The sequence below is a fragment of the Bombina bombina genome, chromosome 1 (assembly GCF_027579735.1).
Source record: "Bombina bombina isolate aBomBom1 chromosome 1, aBomBom1.pri, whole genome shotgun sequence".
Taxonomy (NCBI): Eukaryota; Metazoa; Chordata; class Amphibia; order Anura; family Bombinatoridae; genus Bombina; species Bombina bombina.
In genome coordinates this window covers 1,351,054,711-1,351,071,201 of record NC_069499.1, presented here as the reverse complement: position 1 = coordinate 1,351,071,201, position 16,491 = coordinate 1,351,054,711, and the positions used below count along the sequence as shown (strand labels likewise).

The 16,491-nt window shown below is 42.3% G+C and overlaps 1 protein-coding gene across 1 annotated transcript in view; it reads right to left on the bottom strand.

Annotated features, from left to right (window-relative positions):
* The window catches only part of ASH1L (ASH1 like histone lysine methyltransferase), a 505,039-nt gene that overhangs the window by 468,741 nt on the left and 19,807 nt on the right, over positions 1-16,491 (bottom strand). Inside the window, exon 2 of the mRNA XM_053703215.1 lies at positions 15,863-16,370. Within this exon, the coding sequence (XP_053559190.1) occupies positions 15,863-16,267 (405 nt within the window). The 5' untranslated portion in view covers positions 16,268-16,370. The remainder of the gene's footprint in view (positions 1-15,862; positions 16,371-16,491) is intronic.

Below are 16,491 nucleotides of genomic sequence, written 5' to 3'. Positions count from 1 at the left end.
TAAATTGAGACTCCAAGGAGGAGTCAAAGGTTTGTAAACAGGCTTGATTCTAACCAGAGCCTGAACAAAGGCTTGAACATCTGGCACAGCTGCCAGCTTTTTGTGAAGTAACACAGACAAGGCAGAAATCTGTCCCTTCAAGGAACTTGCAGATAATCCTTTCTCCAAACCTTCTTGAAGAAAGGATAGAATCTTAGGAATTTTTACCTTGTCCCAAGGGAATCCTTTAGATTCACACCAACAGATATATTTTTTCCATATTTTGTGGAAATTTTTTTAGTTACAGGCTTTCTGGCCTGAACAAGAGTATCAATGACAGAATCTGAGAACCCTCGCTTTGATAAGATCAAGCGTTCAATCTCCAAGCAGTCAGTTGGAGTGAGACCAGATTCGGATGTTCGAACGGACCTTGAACAAGGTGGTCTCGTCTCAAAGGTAGCTTCCATGGCGGAGCCGATGACATATTCACCAGGTCTGCATACCAAGTCCTGCGTGGCCACGCAGGAGCTATCAAGATCACCGATGCCCTCTCCTGATTGATCCTGGCTACCAGCCTGGGGATGAGAGGAAACGGCGGGAATACATAAGCTAGTTTGAAGGTCCAAGGTGCTACTAGTGCATCTACTAGAGTCGCCTTGGGATCCCTGGATCTGGACCCGTAGAAAGGAACCTTGAAGTTCTGACGAGAGGCCATCAGATCCATGTCTGGAATGCCCCACAATTGAGTAATTTGGGCAAAGATTTCCGGATGGAGTTCCCACTCCCCCGGATGAAATGTCTGACGACTCAGAAAATCCGCTTCCCAATTTTCCACTCCTGGGATGTGGATTGCAGACAAGTGGCAGGAGTGAGTCTCCGCCCATTGAATGATTTTGGTCACTTCTTCCATCGCCAGGGAACTCCTTGTTCCCCCCTGATGGTTGATGTACGCAACAGTCGTCATGTTGTCTGATTGAAACCGTATGAACTTGGCCTTTGCTAGCTGAGGCCAAGCCTTGAGAGCATTGAATATCGCTCTCAGTTCCAGAATATTTATCGGGAGAAGAGATTCTTCCCGAGACCAAAGACCCTGAGCTTTCAGGGGTCCCCAGACCGCGCCCCAGCCCACCAGACTGGCGTCGGTCGTGACAATGACCCACTCTGGTCTGTGGAAGCTCATCCCCTGTGACAGGTTGTCCAGGGACAGCCACCAACGGAGTGAATCTCTGGTCCTCTGATCTACTTGTATCGTCGGAGACAAGTCTGTATAGTCCCCATTCCACTGACTGAGCATGCACAGTTGTAATGGTCTTAGATGAATTCGCGCAAAAGGAACTATGTCCATTGCCGCTACCATCAAACCTATTACTTCCATGCACTGCGCTATGGAAGGAAGAGGAACAGAATGAAGTACTTGACAAGAGTTTAGAAGTTTTGATTTTCTGGCCTCTGTCAGAAAAATCCTCATTTCTAAGGAGTCTATTATTGTTCCCAAGAAGGGAACCCTTGTTGACGGAGATAGAGAACTTTTTTCTACGTTCACTTTCCACCCGTGAGATCTGAGAAAGGCCAGGACAATGTCCGTGTGAGCCTTTTCTAGAGGAAGGGACGACGCTTGAATCAGAATGTCGTCCAAGTAAGGTACTACTGCAATGCCCCTTGGTCTTAGCACCGCTAGAAGGGACCCTAGTACCTTTGTGAAAATCCTTGGAGCAGTGGCTAATCCGAACGGAAGTGCCACAAACTGGTAATGCTTGTCCAGGAATGCGAACCTTAGGAACCGATGATGTTCCTTGTGGATAGGAATATGTAGATACGCATCCTTTAAATCCACCGTGGTCAACGAATTGACCTTCCTGGATGGAAGGAAGAATTATTCGAATGGTTTCCATTTTGAACTATGGAACCTTGAGAAACTTGTTTAGGATCTTGAGATCTAAGATTGGTCTGAATGTTCCCTCTTTTTTGGGAACTACGAACAGATTGGAGTAGAAACCCATCCCTTGTTCTCCTAAAGGAACAGGATGAATCACTCCCATTTTTAACAGGTCTTCTACACAATGTAAGAATGCCTGTCTTTTTATGTGGTCTGAAGACAATTGAGACCTGTGGAACCTCCCCCTTGGGGGAAGCCCCTTGAATTCCAGAAGATAACCTCGGGAGACTATTTCTAGTGCCCAAGGATCCAGAACATCTCTTGCCCAAGCCTGAGCGAAGAGAGAGAGTCTGCCCCCCACCAGATCCGGTCCCGGATCGGGGGCCAACATCTCATGCTGTCTTGGTAGCAGTGGCAGGTTTCTTGGCCTGCTTTCCTTTGTTCCAGCCTTGCATTGGTCTCCAGGCTGGCTTGGCTTGAGAAGTATTACCCTCTTGCTTAGAGGACGTAGCACTTGGGGCTGGTCCGTTTCTGCGAAAGGGACGAAAATTAGGTTTATTTTTGGCCTTGAAAGACCTATCCTGAGGAAGGGCGTGGCCCTTGCCCCCAGTGATATCAGAGATAATCTCTTTCAAGTCAGGGCCAAACAGCGTTTTCCCCTTGAAAGGAATGTTAAGCAATTTGTTCTTGGAAGACGCATCCGCTGACCAAGATTTTAACCAAAGCGCTCTGCGCGCCACAATAGCAAAACCAGAATTTTTCGCCGCTAACCTAGCCAATTGCAAAGTGGCGTCTAGGGTGAAAGAATTAGCCAATTTGAGAGCATGAATTCTGTCCATAATCTCCTCATAAGAAGAAGAATTATTATTGAGCGCCTTTTCTAGCTCATCGAACCAGAAACACGCTGCTGTAGTGACAGGAACAATGCATGAAATTGGTTGTAGAAGGTAACCTTGCTGAACAAACATCTTTTTAAGCAAACCTTCTAATTTTTTATCCATAGGATCTTTGAAAGCACAACTATCTTCTATGGGTATAGTGGTGCGTTTGTTTAGAGTAGAAACCGCCCCCTCGACCTTGGGGACTGTCTGCCATAAGTCCTTTCTGGGGTCGACCATAGGAAACAATTTTTTAAATATGGGGGGAGGGACGAAAGGTATACCGGGCCTTTCCCATTCTTTATTTACAATGTCCGCCACCCGCTTGGGTATAGGAAAAGCTTCGGGGGGCCCCGGGACCTCTAGGAACTTGTCCATTTTACATAGTTTCTCTGGAATGACCAAATTCTCACAATCATCCAGAGTGGATAACACCTCCTTAAGCAGAGCGCGGAGATGTTCCAATTTAAATTTAAATGTAATCACATCAGGTTCAGCTTGTTGAGAAATTTTCCCTGAATCTGAAATTTCTCCCTCAGACAAAACCTCCCTGGCCCCCTCAGACTGGGGTAGGGGCCCTTCAGAACCAATATCATCAGCGTCCTCATGCTCTTCAGTATTTTCTAAAACAGAGCAGTCGCGCTTTCGCTGATAAGTGGGCATTTTGGCTAAAATGTTTTTGATAGAATTATCCATTACAGCCGTTAATTGTTGCATAGTAAGGAGTATTGGCGCGCTAGATGTACTAGGGGCCTCCTGTGTGGGCAAGACTGGTGTAGACGAAGGAGGGGATGATGCAGTACCATGCTTACTCCCCTCACTTGAGGAATCATCTTGGGCATCATTTTCTCTAAATTTTGTGTCACATAAATCACATCTATTTAAATGAGAAGGAACCTTGGCTTCCCCACATTCAGAACACAGTCTATCTGGTAGTTCAGACATGTTAAACAGGCAAAAACTTGATAACAAAGTACAAAAAACGTTTTAAAATAAACCGTTACTGTCACTTTAAATTTTAAACTGAACACACTTTATTACTGCAATTGCGAAAAAGTATGAAGGAATTGTTCAAAATTCACCAAAATTTCACCACAGTGTCTTAAAGCCTTAAAAGTATTGCACACCAAATTTGGAAGCTTTAACCCTTAAAATAACGGAACCGGAGCCGTTTTTATATTTAACCCCTTTACAGTCCCTGGTATCTGCTTTGCTGAGACCCAACCAAGCCCAAAGGGGAATACGATACCAAATGATGCCTTCAGAAAGTCTTTTCTATGTATCAGAGCTCCTCACACATGCATCTGCATGTCATGCTTCTCAAAAACAAGTGCGCAATAGAGGTGCGAAAATGAGACTCTGCCTATGATTAGGGAAAGCCCCTAGAGAATAAGGTGTCCAATACAGTGCCTGCCGGTTATTTTACATAATTCCCAAGATTAAAATAATTCCTCAAGGCTATGGAGTATAAAATATGTTTATATATAAATCGATTTAGCCCAGAAAATGTCTACAGTCTTAAAAAGCCCTTGTGAAGCCCTTTTTTTTCTTTCTGTAATAAAAATGGCTTACCGGATCCCATAGGGAAAATGACAGCTTCCAGCATTACATCGTCTTGTTAGAATGTGTCATACCTCAAGCAGCAAAAGTCTGCTCACTGTTCCCCCAACTGAAGTTAATTCCTCTCAACAGTCCTGTGTGGAAACAGCCATCGATTTTAGTAACGGTTGCTAAAATCATTTTCCTCTTACAAACAGAAATCTTCATCTCTTTTCTGTTTCAGAGTAAATAGTACATACCAGCACTATTTTAAAATAACAAACTCTTGATTGAATAATAAAAACTACAGTTAAACACTAAAAAACTCTAAGCCATCTCCGTGGAGATGTTGCCTGTACAACGGCAAAGAGAATGACTGGGGAAGGCGGAGCCTAGGAGGGATCATGTGACCAGCTTTGCTGGGCTCTTTGCCATTTCCTGTTGGGGAAGAGAATATCCCACAAGTAAGGATGACGCCGTGGACCGGACACACCTATGTTGGAGAAAAGTATACAGAGGTCCAAGTTGCAGCCTTGTAAATCTGTTCCCCAGAAGCTTCATTTTTGAAAGTCCAAGAAAAGGAGACAGGCCTCGTGGAAAGAGCCGTAATTCTTTTAGGAGGTTGCTGACCAGTAGTCTCATAAGCAAAACGAATTATACTTCTCAACCAGAGAGAAAAAGAAGTAGCAGTAGCTTTCTGACCTTTATGCTTTCCAGAGAAACAAACAGGGCAGCGGACTGGCGAAAATCCTTAGTCACCTGTAGGTAGAATTCTAGAGCATGCACAACATCCAGGTTGTGCAACAAACGTTCCCTATGAGAAGGAGGATTAGGATATAGAGAAGGAACAACAATTTCCTGATTAATATTTCTATCCAAAACGACTTTAGGAAGAAAACCCAACTTAGTACGAAGAACCGCCTTGTTAGCATGAAAGATAAGATAAGGTGAATCACACTGCAAAGCCGAGAGTTCCAAGACTCTCCGAGCAGAAGAAATAGCAATAAGAAACAAAACCTTCCAAGATAACAACTTAATATCTATGGAATGCAATGGCTTAATCGGAGCCTGCTGCAAAACTTTAAGAACAAGGTTAAGGCTCCAAGGAGGAGCAACAGACTTAAACACAGGCCTGATTCTGACCAGACACTGACAAAAAGATTGAACATCTGGCATATCCGCCAGATGCTTGTGTAACAAAATAGATAATGCAGAAATCTGACCCTTCAGAGAACTGACTGACAATCCTTTCTCCAGACCTTCCTAGAGAAAAGACAAAATCCTAGGAATCCTGACCCTACTCCAAAAGTAGCCCTTGGGTTCACACTAATAAAAGGTATTTACGCCATACCTTATGGTAAATCTTTCTAGTAACAGGCTTGCGAGCCTGAATCATGGTCTCAATGACCAACTCAGAAAAAACACGCTTACACAGAACTAAGCATTTAATCTCTAAGCAGTCAGCTTCAGAGAAACGAGATTTGGATGAAGGAATGGACCCCGAGTTAGAAGGTCCTTCCTCAGAGGCAGCATCCAAGGTGGAAGAGATGACATCTTCACTAGGTCTGCATACCAGATCCTGCGAGGCCACGCAGGAGCTATTAGAATTACCAATGCTCTCTCCTGTTTTTTTACTTTGCAAAATTTTATTTAGACATGAGGTACAGAATTGCATAGGCACCACAATCTGGTTCTCCATACAGAGCAGACATTTGTCCAAAGGAACAGCCTCCTGTTTCATGATCCAAAATTATTTATCAACAATAAGAGAAAAATAAAACTAATTGTTTAAATTAACTGCCCTGTACTGTCACTTTAAATCCTCAAATCTGCTTGAGTAACGCAATCCATACAGAAAGACTAACTAAAAACTATGAACACCCCTACACCTCAGCTGTTTAACTGAGGTGCCTACCTGCCCCCCTGAGTAAAAAACTGCAGTCAGTGTAAACGATAATGGCGCTCTTCAGTTGTCCCACTAGAGAAGCTGCATCGCACAGATCAGTCCGACACCAGTCCGACTACAAAGATAAGCGGAAGGGGCGGTCACATGACTGGTGGAGTGAAACTGCGCTCAAGCCAACCGCCAAATTAAACGGACAAACTCAGCGTAAAAAGCAAAACGACATGTAGCACTAAAAGTTCTGTAAGCCACAACATTCAAACTCACATTATGCAAATAAAAATGAGAATTATTGACAAAAAATACTTGAGCCACCAATCACAGGTTAATCCCTTCATACCATAAAAGTGATTAACCCTTGAGTCACTGGATTCACATACATAATAGTGCCTGCACCCTGCCTTAAAACAATCCTCTACTAAGGATTAAGTGCCCAAGATATACTGCAGAGGGCTATCTTTATTAACCCCTTTAGTGCCAGTCTCCCAGACCTAGAAAACAAACAGCACTTACCTGCAATTCCAGCTGTCCAGCAGTTAGACAGCTCACAAGGCGTGAAAGGACACTTACTCCTTACAGATGCCTGTAGAAAAAAGAAAGAACAGAGTAAACCTACTCTGGCTTTCTATACTAGGGCAGCATATGTTAAGAAACAGAGCAAGGCCCACCTCATAAGTTTCTAACTGCTTTAAAGTCACCACTACTCTACTGCAGAGATTGGAGTGGACTACAGCTATACCCAAAAAACTTGTTTAAAGCGAATAGAAATCCAGTTTTCTTCAGATACCAAACTTTACCTCCTCCATTGACAGAGGCAATGATAATGACTGGGGATTATGGGTAGAGGAGTGACACTTAACAGCTTTTTTGTGGTGCTCTTTGTTTCCGCCTGCTGGCCAGGAGTGATATTCCCACTAGTAATTGATGACGTTGTGGACTCTCCATATCTTAGGAAAGAAACAGTAGCTATGGTGCAGGGTTATGGATCACTGTTAAGCAATGAAGAGAAACACAATTTGTTTCTACCAAAGCTATTTTGAGGATGGCAATACCATCCATGACATTACAGTGGGGGGAAAAAACACTTTGGCAAGAACTGAAAAGGTCAGCACCAGTGCAATATCTATTTATGTTACACACAGTGCAACTAGCACTGAATGACAAACTCAAGCTCCTAGAACAAAGGTGCCAGAGGTAAATGCGTGTTCACGCAAGCTGTCACCGACAGCAGGTATCCCTTACTTGAATGATTTGTAAGAAGGGAAAACAAAAACCAGCACAGGCATATTACAGATTGGCTTTTAAAACATTAATAACAAAAAATACAATTATACAAATTAGCAGGGTCAGACATTGAACAGTCTAGTTGTTTTGTACCTCAAGGATGCTTCTCCATAGCTAAATGGCCTCATCAGATATATCAATTATCAATAAATATCCAATACCTTAATATGAATAAACTGAACAGTGCGAAAAAAAAGAGATCACATGAATCAAAAACAAAATAAAAAATTGATTAACAACAAAGAAACATTTTCATATATTAAATGTATTGATTATGTGTTCATAACTTATTTATTTTTTGTCTTTCATCAGTTATATTATCTGTGAGCTAAAAATAAAAAAAAGAGATCCAATATTTATTATTTTTATAACTCAAGTTAACGGTTACAAATGAGTATATTGTAAATGAAGTGCAATTGTATGAGTTTCTATCACTGGCATTTACAAAATGTTAATGTTTTGCTATTAATGTTGCACATTTTATTTTAGTGTTACAATACCCCCTTTACATGACATATGATTGGCACCATTTAGTTCTCATGAAGTACCCCTTGATATCTGAAAACCACAGACTGTTTCACATTACACCTGAGATTTAAGGTTAAATTCAGGTAGTGCCTGAGCTGAATGGTGCTCTCCTGCACAAAGACACTGCGAGCTTTGGATGTCTCCTGTGCAGAAGCATCCTTCCTTTTAGTAACCACTAAGCTGTATAACCACTGTCATAATGTGTGTGTGTGTGTGTGTGTGTGTGTGTGTGTGTAACAATTAAGTAGTACCAGCAAAATAATTAAAGGGATACTAAAGTCAAAATTAAACTTTCATGATTCAGAGCATGCAGCTTTAAAGGGACACTAAACCCAAATTTTTTTTCTTTCATGATTCAGATAGAGCATGCAATTTTTAGCAAATTCCTAATTTAGTCCTATTATCAATTGTTCTTCGTTCTCTTGCTATCTAAGCTAAGGAGCCAGCTAATTGTTGGTTCAGTACCCTGGACAGCACTTGTTTATTGGTGCTGTCCAAACAGCAAGGATAACCCAGGTTGTGAACCAAAAATGGGCCAGCTTCTAAACTTAAATTCTTGCTTTTCCTATAAATATAGCTAGAGAATGAAGAAAATTTGATAATAGGAGTGAATTAGAAAGTTGCTTAAAAATTGCATGCTCTATCTGAATCATGAAAGAAAAAAAACATAATTTATGCTTACCTGATAAATTTATTTCTCTTGTAGTGTATCCAGTCCACGGATCATCCATTACTTGTGGGATATTCTCCTTCCCAACAGGAAGTTGCAAGAGGACACCCACAGCAGAGCTGCTATATAGCTCCTCCCCTCACTGCCATATCCAGTCATTCGACCGAAACAAGACGAGAAAGGAGAAACCATAGGGTGCAGTGGTGACTGTAGTTTAATTAAAATTTAGACCTGCCTTAAAAGGACAGGGCGGGCCGTGGACTGGATACACTACAAGAGAAATACATTTATCAGGTAAGCATAAATTATGTTTTCTCTTGTTAAGTGTATCCAGTCCACGGATCATCCATTACTTGTGGGATACCAATACCAAAGCTTAAGTACACGGATGATGGGAGGGACAAGGCAGGAACTTAAACGGAAGGAACCACTGCCTGTAGAACCTTTCTCCCAAAAACAGCCTCCGAAGAAGCAAAAGTGTCAACTTTGTAAAATTTTGAAAAGGTGTGAAGCGAAGACCAAGTCGCAGCCTTGCAAATCTGTTCAACAGAGGCCTCATTTTTAAAGGCCCAGGTGGAAGCCACAGCTCTAGTAGAATGAGCTGTAATCCTTTCAGGGGGCTGCTGTCCAGCAGTCTCATAGGCTAAGCGTATTATGCTCCGAAGCCAAAGGAGAGAGAGGTTGCCGAAGCTTTTTGACCTCTCCTCTGTCCAGAGTAAACGACAAACAGGGCAGATGTTTGACGAAAATCTTTAGTAGCCTGTAAGTAAAACTTCAAGGCACGGACTACGTCCAGATTATGCAAGAGACGTTCCTTCTTTGAAGAAGGATTAGGACACAATGATGGAACAACAATCTCTTGATTGATATTCCTGTTAGAAACCACCTTAGGTAAAAACCCAGGTTTGGTACGCAGAACTACCTTGTCTGAATGAAAAATCAGATAAGGAGAATCACAATGTAAGGCAGATAACTCAGAGACTCTTCGAGCCGAGGAAATAGCCATCAAAAACAGAACTTTCCAAGATAAAAGTTTAATATCAATGGAATGAAGGGGTTCAAACGGAACTCCCTGAAGAACTTTAAGAACCAAGTTTAAGCTCCACAGGGGAGCAACAGATTTAAACACAGGCTTAATCCTAACCAAAGCCTGACAAAATGCCTGGACGTCTGGAACTTCTGCCAGACGCTTGTGCAAAAGAATAGACAGAGCAGAGATCTGTCCTTTTAAAGAACTAGCTGATAAGCCTTTGTCCAAACCCTATTGGAGAAAGGACAATATCCTAGGAATCCTAACCTTACTCCATGAGTAACTCTTAGATTCACACCAATAAAGATATTTACGCCATATCTTATGGTAGATTTTCCTGGTGACAGGCTTCCGAGCATGTATTAAGGTATCAATGACTGACTCGGAGAAGCCACGCCTTGATAGAATCAAGCGTTCAATCTCCATGCAGTCGGTCTCAGAGAAATTAGATTTGGATGATTGAAAGGACCTTGTATTAGAAGGTCCTGCCTCAGAGGCAGAGTCCATGGTGGAAGAGATGACGACATGTCCACTAGGTCTGCATACCAGGTCCTGCGTGGCCACACAGGCGCAATTAGAATCACTGATGCTCTCTCCTGTTTGATTTTGACAATCAGCCAAGGGAGCAGAGGAAACGGTGGAAACACATAGGCCAGGTTGAAGAACCAAGGAGCTGCTAGAGCATCTATCAGCGTTGCTCCCGGGTCCCTGGACCTGGATCCGTAACAAGGAAGCTTGGCGTTCTCGTGAGACGCCATGAGATCCAGTTCTGGTTTGCCCCAACGATGGACCAGTTGAGCAAACACCTCCGGATGGAGTTCCCACTCCACCAGATGAAAAGTCTGACGACTTAGAAAATCCGCCTCCCAGTTCTCTACGCCTGGGATGTGGATCGCTGACAGGTGGCAAGAGTGAGACTCTGCCCAGCGAATTATCTTTGAGACTTCTAACATCGCTAGGGAACTCCTGGTTCCCCCTTGATGGTTGATGTAAGCCACAGTCGTGATGTTGTCCGACTGAAATCTGATGAACCTTAGTGTTGCTAACTGAGGCCAAGCTAGAAGAGCCTTGAATATTGCTCTTAACTCCAGAATATTTATTGGGAGGAGTTTCTCCTCCTGAGTCCACGATCCCTGAGCCTTCAGCGAGTTCCAGACTGCGCCCCAACCTACAAGGCTGGCATCTGTTGTTACAATCGTCCAATCTGGCCTGCGAAAGGTCATACCCTTGGACAGATGGACCCGAGAAAGCCACCAGAGAAGAGAATCTCTGGTCTCTTGATCCTGATTTAGTAGAGGGGACAAATCTGAGTAATCCCCATTCCACTGACTTAGCATGCATAATTGCAGCGGTCTGAGATGCAGGCGCGCAAATGGCACTATGTCCATTGCCGCTACCATTAAGCCGATTACTTCCATGCACTGAGCCACTGACGGGCGTGGAATGGAATGAAGGACACGGCAAACATTTAGAAGTTTTGATAACCTGGACTCCGTCAGGTAAATTTTCATCTCTACAGAATCTATAATAGTCCCTAGGAAGGAAACTCTTGTGACTGGTGATAGAGAACGTTCACTTTCCACCCATGCGACCTCAGAAATGCCAGAACTATCTCTGTATGAGACTTGGCAATTTGAAAGCTTGACGCCTGTATCAGGATGTCGTCTAGATACGGAGCCACCGCTATGCCTCGCGGTCTTAGAACCACCAGAAGTGAGCCCAGAACCTTTGTAAAAATTCTCGGGGCAGTGGCCAACCCGAAGGGAAGAGCTACAAATTGGTAATGCCTGTCTAGAAAGGCAAACCTTAGGAACCGATGATGATCTTTGTGAATCGGTATGTGAAGGTAGGCATCCTTTAAGTCCACTGTGGTCATGTACTGACCCTCTTAGATCATGGGTAGGATGGTCCGAATAGTTTCCATTTTGAATGATGGAACTCTGAGGAATTTGTTTAAGATCTTTAGATCCAAGATTGGTCTGAAGGTTCCCTCTTTCTTGGGAACCACAAACAGATTTGAATAAAATCCCTGTCCTTGTTCCGTCCGCGGAACTGGATGGATCACTCCCATTACTAGGAGGTCTTGCACACAGCTTAGGAATGCCTCTTTCTTTGTCTGGTTTGCTGATAACCTTGAAAGATGAAATCTCCCATGTGGAGGAGAAGCTTTGAAGTCCAGAAGATATCCCTGAGATATGATCTCCAACGCCCAGGGATCCTGAACATCTCTTGCCCACGCCTGGGCGAAGAGAGAAAGTCTGCCCCCCACTAGATCCGTTTCCGGATAGGGGGCCGTTCCTTCATGCTGTCTTGGGGGCAGCAGCAGGCTTTCTGGCCTGCTTGCCCTTGTTCCAGGACTGGTTTGTTTTCCAGGCCTGTCTGGAATGAGCAACAGTTCCCTCTTGTTTTGAAGCGGAGGAAGTTGATGCTGCTCCTGCCTTGAAATTTCGAAAGGCACGAAAATTAGACTGTTTGGCCTTTGATTTGGCCCTGTCCTGAGGAAGGGTATGACCCTTGCCTCCAGTAATGTCAGCAATAATTTCCTTCAAGCCAGGCCCGAATAAGGTCTGCCCCTTGAAAGGAATGTTGAGTAATTTAGACTTTGAAGTCACGTCAGCTGACCAGGATTTAAGCCATAGCGCCCTACGCGCCTGGATGGCGAATCCGGAATTCTTAGCCGTTAGTTTAGTCAAATGAACAATGGCATCAGAAACAAATGAGTTAGCTAGCTTAAGCGTTCTAAGCTTGTCAATAATGTCATTCAATGGAGCTGTCTGGATGGCCTCTTCCAGGGCCTCAAACCAGAATGCCGCCGCAGCAGTGACAGGCGCAATGCATGCAAGGGGCTGTAAAATAAAACCTTGTTGAATAAACATTTTCTTAAGGTAACCCTCCAATTTTTTATCCATTGGATCTGAAAAAGCACAACTGTCCTCAACCGGGATAGTGGTACGCTTTGCTAAAGTAGAAACTGCTCCCTCCACCTTAGGGACCGTCTGCCATACGTCCCGTGTAGTGGCGTCTATTGGAAACATTTTTCTAAATATAGGAGGTGGGGAAAAGGGCACACCGGGTCTATCCCACTCCTTGCTAATAATTTCTGTAAGCCTTTTAGGTATAGGAAAAACGTCAGTACACACCGGCACCGCATAGTATCTATCCAGCCTACACAATTTCTCTGGAATTGCAACTGTGTTACAGTCATTCAGAGCAGCTAATACCTCCCCAAGCAATACACGGAGGTTCTCAAGCTTAAATTTAAAATTAGAAATCTCTGAATCAGGTTTCCCCGAGTCAGAGATGTCACCCACAGAGTGAAGCTCTCCGTCCTCATGTTCTGCATACTGTGACGCAGTATCAGACATGGCTCTAACAGCATTTGCGCGCTCTGTATCTCTCCTAACCCCAGAGCTATCGCGCTTGCCTCTTAATTCAGGCAATCTAGATAATACCTCTGATAGGGTATTATTCATGATTGCAGCCATGTCCTGCAAGGTAAATCGCTATGGGCGTCCCTGATGTAATTGGCGCCATATTAGCGTGCTTCCCCTGAGCGGGAGGCGAAGGGTCTGACACGTGGGGAGAGTTACTCGGCATAACTTCCCCCTCGACAGAACCCTCTGGTGATAATTCTTTTATAGATAAAGACTGATCTTTACTGTTTAAGGTGAAATCAATACATTTAGTACACATTCTCCTATGGGGCTCCACCATGGCTTTCAAACATAATGAACACGTAGGTTCCTCTGTGTCAGACATGTTTAAACAGACTAGCAATGAGACTAGCAAGCTTGGAAAACACTTTAAAACAAGTTTACAAGCAATATAAAAAATGTTACTGCGCCTTTAAGAAACACAATTTTTCCCAAATTTTGAAATAACAGTGAAAAAATGCAGTTACACTAACGAAATTTTTACAGTGTATGTAATAAGTTAGCAGAGCATTGCACCCACTTGCAAATGGATGATTAACCCCTTAATACCAAAAACGGAATAACAAATGACAAAAACGTTTTTTAAACAGTCACAACAACTGCCACAGCTCTACTGTGGCTTTTTACCTCCCTCAATACGACTTTTGAAGCCTTTTGAGCCCTTCCTGGATCATGCAGGAAGAAGCTGGATGTCTGTCTCTAATTTTTGCTGTGCAAAAAAAACGCTAAAATAGGCCCCTCCCACTCATATTACAACAGTGGGAAGCCTCAGGGAACTGTTTCTAGGCAAAATTCAAGCCAGCCATGTGGAAAAAACTAGGCCCCAATAAGTTCACCAAACATATGTAAAAACTATTAAAAATGCCAGCAAACGTTTTAAAATACACTTTTATAAGAGTATGTATCTCTATTAATAAGCCTGATACCAGTCGCTATCACTGCATTTAAGGCTTTACTTACATTACTTCGGTATCAGCAGCATTTTCTAGCAAATTCCATCCCTAGAAAAATATTTTAACTGCACATACCTTATTACAGGAAAACCTGCACGCTATTCCCCCTCTGAAGTTACCTCACTCCTCAGAATATGTGAGAACAGCAAAGGATCTTAGTTACTTCTGCTAAGATCATAGAAAACGCAGGCAGATTCTTCTTCTAAATACTGCCTGAGATAAACAGTACACTCTGGTACCATTTAAAAATAACAAACTTTTGATTGAAGACATAAACTAAGTATAAAACACCACAGTCCTCTTACGACCTCCATCTTAGTTGAGAGTTGCAAGAGAATGACTGGATATGGCAGTGAGGGGAGGAGCTATATATCAGCTCTGCTGTGGGTGATCCTCTTGCAACTTCCTGTTGGGAAGGAGAATATCCCACAAGTAATGGATGATCCGTGGACTGGATACACCTTACAAGAGAAATTGGGTTTAGTGTCCCTTTAAGAGACTTTCCAGTATACCACCATTATCAGACTCTGCATAGTTTTTTTTTATATGGACACTTTCTGAGGCACCAGCTATTACTGAGCAAGTATATGAGTAAGTGATATTGCATAAAATTCTGCTGTATTTAATGAACATTTAACTCAATAACAAGATAAATTTAAAGGGAAAGAAAAGACAATTTTTTTTTCATGTTTTAAATATAAAAACGCAATTTTTAACAACTTCCAATTTACTTGCATTATCTTATGTCTAATATCTCATTTGAATAGTTCTTTTGGTATCCTTTGTTGAAAAGAATACCTAGGTAGGCTCGGGAGCAGCAGTGAACTGCTAGGAGCTAGCTAGCTGCTGATTTGTGGCTGCACATATATGTTTTTTGCCATTGGCTCACCAGATGTGTTCAGCTAACTCCCACAACAAATGTTACCAAGAGAATGAAGCAAATTTGATAATAGTAGTAAACTGAATAGATGTTTAAATCAAATTTGGGGTTCATGTCCCTTTAATTACCCATTCATACTACAGATGACTAGATATAAAGCCAGTGACTAATTTAAAGGACCACTAAATACAGTAGAATAAAATAATTGTCAAATACACAATAAAAAAGCAATGCAATGAGCAGCATAATATTTTCTGGCAAATTTCAGAGTTTTTTTCCCTCCCCTGTATCATGTGACGGTCATCAGCCAATCACAAAATGCCACAGAAAGGTGTATATAAAAATATTGTGTATGTTTTGATAAAGGAAGTTTATTAAAAAAAAAAATAATTCATACTTTATCTGAATTATGAAACTTTAATTTTTACTTCAGTGTCCCTTTAAATATATTTAAAATAACACAGAGTGTGCCTCTAGAATCTTGAGATTTTATCCACTTTTATAACGCAGCCCTCACAAAACAAGTGATTCAGGAAACGTTAACTTTCAACAAACGTCTAAATATAAAATTACAACACATATAATCTACTTAACAGACCGGCAGTCAAAGAAGACACATTAAAGTTCCATTATATTTGTGGGTTTGCTTCGGTATGAAGAGTTTACATAGTAACAGTACAAGCAACAGGACAGAAGTTGCATGTACATGTAAAATACATGTGCAATAAAGAAATGCTATAATAAATCTTACAGCATTCTACTGATAATACTAATGTTCCCCATGTGTTTAACTTTACAATGTTACCTGGGAGTTAACTGCGAGCATTCTCACAATAATAAAATGCCTCAATGAATCAAACTATTACCACAGCATACGATTTCCCACTATCTGTGGGTCTTCTACCCACCTGTTTAGAGGAGATCAGCTCATTCCTCTCTTCTGTCATCTTTCCATCCTTCAAGACCCTCCGCCTTGGTTTGATGCTGGTTTTTATGGCAGGGCGACACACATAACTCTCCAGGTTCTTTGGAGGTTTCTTAGTCCTTTTAGCTTGAAGTCCAATTTTCAACTTTAAATGGCCTTCAGAAAAGTTTGTCTCTGTCACAGAGAACTGGTGTGCGTCTGTGCCAGCGCTGGCCTGAGTGTTGTCTGGGTTCTGGAGCTTCTGAGAGTCCTGTTCCTTCACACTGCTTTCTTGGGCTGTGTCTATCTTGTTGATTACAGAGTCACCACCACTGACCACACAAGGGGTATCTGCAGACCCTTCTGATTCCAATCCTACTCCTAACATAGCAGTATCCCTATGGTCCATCACAGACACACACTGCCTTCCACACAGGAAACGTTATGGAAGATGAGCAGTTCTGCCACAAGAGAAGCATTTATAGCCCGAGAGGTTGAGTCACCTTGCCCCTCTGTCAAAAAAAAATAAAATAAAAAAATAGAAAAAAAATAATGTTTAGGATAGCAAGAGTAAAAAAAAAAGGCAAAAAACACCAAGACTATTTTAACTGATCAACAGCATGCACAAATCAG